Source organism: Monopterus albus, unplaced genomic scaffold, assembly GCF_001952655.1.
Source record: "Monopterus albus unplaced genomic scaffold, M_albus_1.0 scaffold183.1, whole genome shotgun sequence".
Classification (NCBI taxonomy): Eukaryota; Metazoa; Chordata; class Actinopteri; order Synbranchiformes; family Synbranchidae; genus Monopterus; species Monopterus albus.
Genome location: NW_018128063.1, coordinates 1,717,885 through 1,721,319, shown reverse-complemented (window position 1 = coordinate 1,721,319; position 3,435 = coordinate 1,717,885). Strand labels below are relative to the sequence as shown.

General features: G+C 45.5%; 1 protein-coding gene across 1 annotated transcript; it reads right to left on the bottom strand.

Annotated features, from left to right (window-relative positions):
* Positions 1-876: 876 nt before the first annotated feature.
* On the bottom strand, positions 877-1,979 carry LOC109969844 (galactosylgalactosylxylosylprotein 3-beta-glucuronosyltransferase 2; the record flags this gene model as incomplete). Its single annotated transcript, XM_074527672.1, has 1 exon — positions 877-1,979. A coding segment is annotated over exon 1 (667 nt), but the record flags the coding sequence as incomplete, so codon positions are not given.
* Positions 1,980-3,435: the final 1,456 nt, after the last annotated feature.

Here is a 3,435-nt window from a genome sequence, read left to right as displayed (position 1 = left end):
CAGCCTCCCGCCGGTTTTGAAAGGCTCTGTCTTCAGAATCAACTTTTCTCTTGGCCATTGTTAGGGACTAGCTTTGACTTGAAATTAGGGTTGTATACATCAACAGACGCTTGATTGATCTGACGTAATTAACACTGGAATGATCGCAGGTAGCCTATCGTTCGGTAAGGCAGCTGTTGCGCTGAATTATGGGATTTGTAGTTTGTGTGTTTCATATCGCCAGGCTATTAAAAAAAAGATATATAAAATGACCTTGCAGGCCGCATGTAATTGTACGCTGGGCCGGATGTGGCCCGCGGGTCTTGAGTTTGACACATGTGGTCTAGAGCCTCCCCTGCGTGTTAAGCAGGGCTCCTCTGGGATACCATCAAGATGAAAAACTGGTAAATTTCAGTGTTCCAGTTCCTTTAGAAGCCCAACAGTGACTCTTCCTTTGTATATACACAGTCAGAAATGGGGCAAATAGCCCCTGCTTGCCATTATTATCTCCTGATATGACATCAATAACTAAATCTGTGGGACAAAATCATTTGCTACAGAGTGTGCATGGATGAGTCTGAGACTTATCAGTTTTCACATGGTCGAGTCCAGCAATTTCAAATGGAAACTATTATAAAACATTTAGTTAAGTACTGTAGTTTAGTAACCTATTTGCAGGTACTCTCAGGAAGTAAAAGTTAGTGGACATAACAGACCAAGTAAGGCTATAGCAACCCCACAGTATATTGTACTGTGATGGTGGAGGGAGTATTAGCCTATAGAATGTCTCATTTGTAAAATGCCTGCTGTTTCTTATTATAGATGATATCTTTGTCACTTTAAGTCAATTTTGCTGATAATAACGATTTTATAATAGACAACATAAATAGTACCTACCTATTACGGTTCTGAATAGTCTGTCTTCTTCCGCAGCTAACACTCTTTTTAAGGGTATGCACCTAAAACGCGCAGTTAAGCTATACCTTCTATAACATGTGTATGTGTCAGTTACCTCTTCAAACAGCTCCAGGCTGTACGTATTGTCGTCATCCGCGAAGAAAACCACCCCTGCATCTCGTTTGCTCCGGTGCTGTCGGAGCCACGCGAGAGCTGCGTTCCTCTGTTCGGTGGCTCGTGGCATACCGGCGCGCTTGAACCTGCGGGGAGTGAACATATGCAGGTGCGTGTAGGGCACACCACACCGGGCAAGGAAGCGCGCCACCAGCTCCGTGCGCACAGGGGAGTCCTCCACTACGATCCAGTGGAACCGGGGGACCTGGCGGAAGGCGTGCGCCAACCGGGTCAACTCCGCTTTCTGCACCGGACGGGTGTAGGTCGGAGTGATGGCGTAGATAACCGGTATGGCGGACTGATTCTGGGTGGTTCCTAAAGCTGGTGCGCTGGTGCGGGACGCCCATTGCGCCTTGCCGGCCCTAGCCCAGATCGTCCTTTTACTTTCGATGTCGATCATGATGATCACAATAAGGACCCAGGGCAGCAGGATGAAGAAGCGGCTAAAAAACACTGATTTCATGGTGAGGTTAAAGTTACCGTGCGCCCTCATTTTCACTCACTCCATCACAAACAGCAAGGTATGGACGGACCGCAATTCCAAGAACCCGTGTCTTCATAATCAAACAACTACAAACAGCATCTTGATTCCATTTCATACTATATAAAACACAAACCCTTCCACCGCGTGCCCCGTCCCAGTGGGACCGATACCCCGGAGTACCCGTCCTCCTCTTGCCCTTCTATCGGACGCGACTTGAGGGCGTCTTTGTCGTCCTCTCCTCCTCCAGCTCACGTTCTCACAAACCCCGTTAAATTCCCATGTTCCGCAGTGTTTCCCGTTGAGAAAAATAAGACAGATCGGTCCCCCCCTGCAGCGGGCGGTGTTAACCTACCACTGTGGCCGTTGAGAAGCATCACTTGGCGAGGACGGAGTGATGCTCTGTATCCGAGGATAATAAGGGAAGAGGGGAGGAGCAGGTGCAGAGCAGAGGAGGGGAGATGGGATGGAGGAGATAACCTCGAGAGGGAGGGAGACAGAGAGAGAGAGTGGGGAAGGGAGGGGGATTATGTTGTTCTCATCAGTGTCTGCTGAGAATAAACCCATCTGACAGAAAGAGAGAGAGAGGTAGCTTGTGTTGCTGTGTTTGTCAAAATTTAATTATTAAATTTAAATTATTATCACTGGGCTGACATGTAGAAAAACAACCACACTCACTCCTAGGAGCAATTTGAAGTCTCTAATCAACCTAAGCTGCATGTCTTTGGAAGGAAGCTGGAAAGAACCCACGCAGACACAGGGAGAACATGCAAACTCCACACAGAAAGGCCCCAGGTCGGCCTAGGCTTGAACCTGAAATCTTCTTGCTGTGAGGCAACAGTGCTAACTGCTGCACCACCATGCCTGGAGAAATATTAGTTATATCAATTTCATTTTCAGTTGATAAAAATATCAACTGAAACACACACATCCCCACACACTGCCCTTTTTTCCCATATCCAGAAAAGCACATGACCAAGTATGTGAGCAAAACTGAATCTCAAGAGATTACTGACTAAATATTTGCATTTAAAATATCCTATTTTAATTCATTAATAATTAGCACACAGCCAAACTCAAACATGTGATGAACACAGTATACACGGATGCAACGTTTCTAAAGGGAAGTTCTTTTCTGTTACACGGATCAGCTAGAACTTTGCAGTAATTCAATGTTAGCCAAATAGAAGTTTGTTTAGTTTCTGGGCAGTCAAGAAACTTTCCTGTCATGGCTCAACAACATGTTGGCAGAACTATAGCCATCACTGTCATCACACAGAGAGGTACAGGATTACTTTCTGAGTCCAGCCTTGTGATGTAGACAAAACAAGCCAGGCTGAAAGCCAGCAGAGAATGCAGATTTGTATAGTTTAAAAGGTTGTGTTTTTACAGGTAGACTTTCTGTAAAAAAAAAAAGAAGAAAAAAAAGATGTGCTCACAGATGTTGATAAACTTTGTGAGGATGGATCTTGACACTTCTGTGTCTCTCCACCACACTGTCTCCTCAAACTGCACTGTTTTCTCAACTAATCAGCTTAGATTGCTTCATGCTTTCAGAAAGAGCAAGAAAGAAAGAGTGATTCATACCAATGAAAAGAGAGGACATGAGATGGAATAGGAGTGGAAACTGATGAGCCAAAAACACATAATGAGGAAGAGGAGGAACAAAGAAGAGAAAAAGTGAGAGAAAGACAGAGTGACTGTAACTGACAGAGCTTTTTCCTGAAAATGGGGGCTGGAGCCAATCCCAGGTGACATTGGGCGAGAAATGGTGCACACCCTGGACAGGTCGCCAGTCTATCACAGGGCTGACATGTAGAAAATCAGCCACACCCATGAACAACTAACAGGCTCCAATCAAACAATATTGCATGCCTTTGGATTGTGGGAGGAAGCCAGAGTAC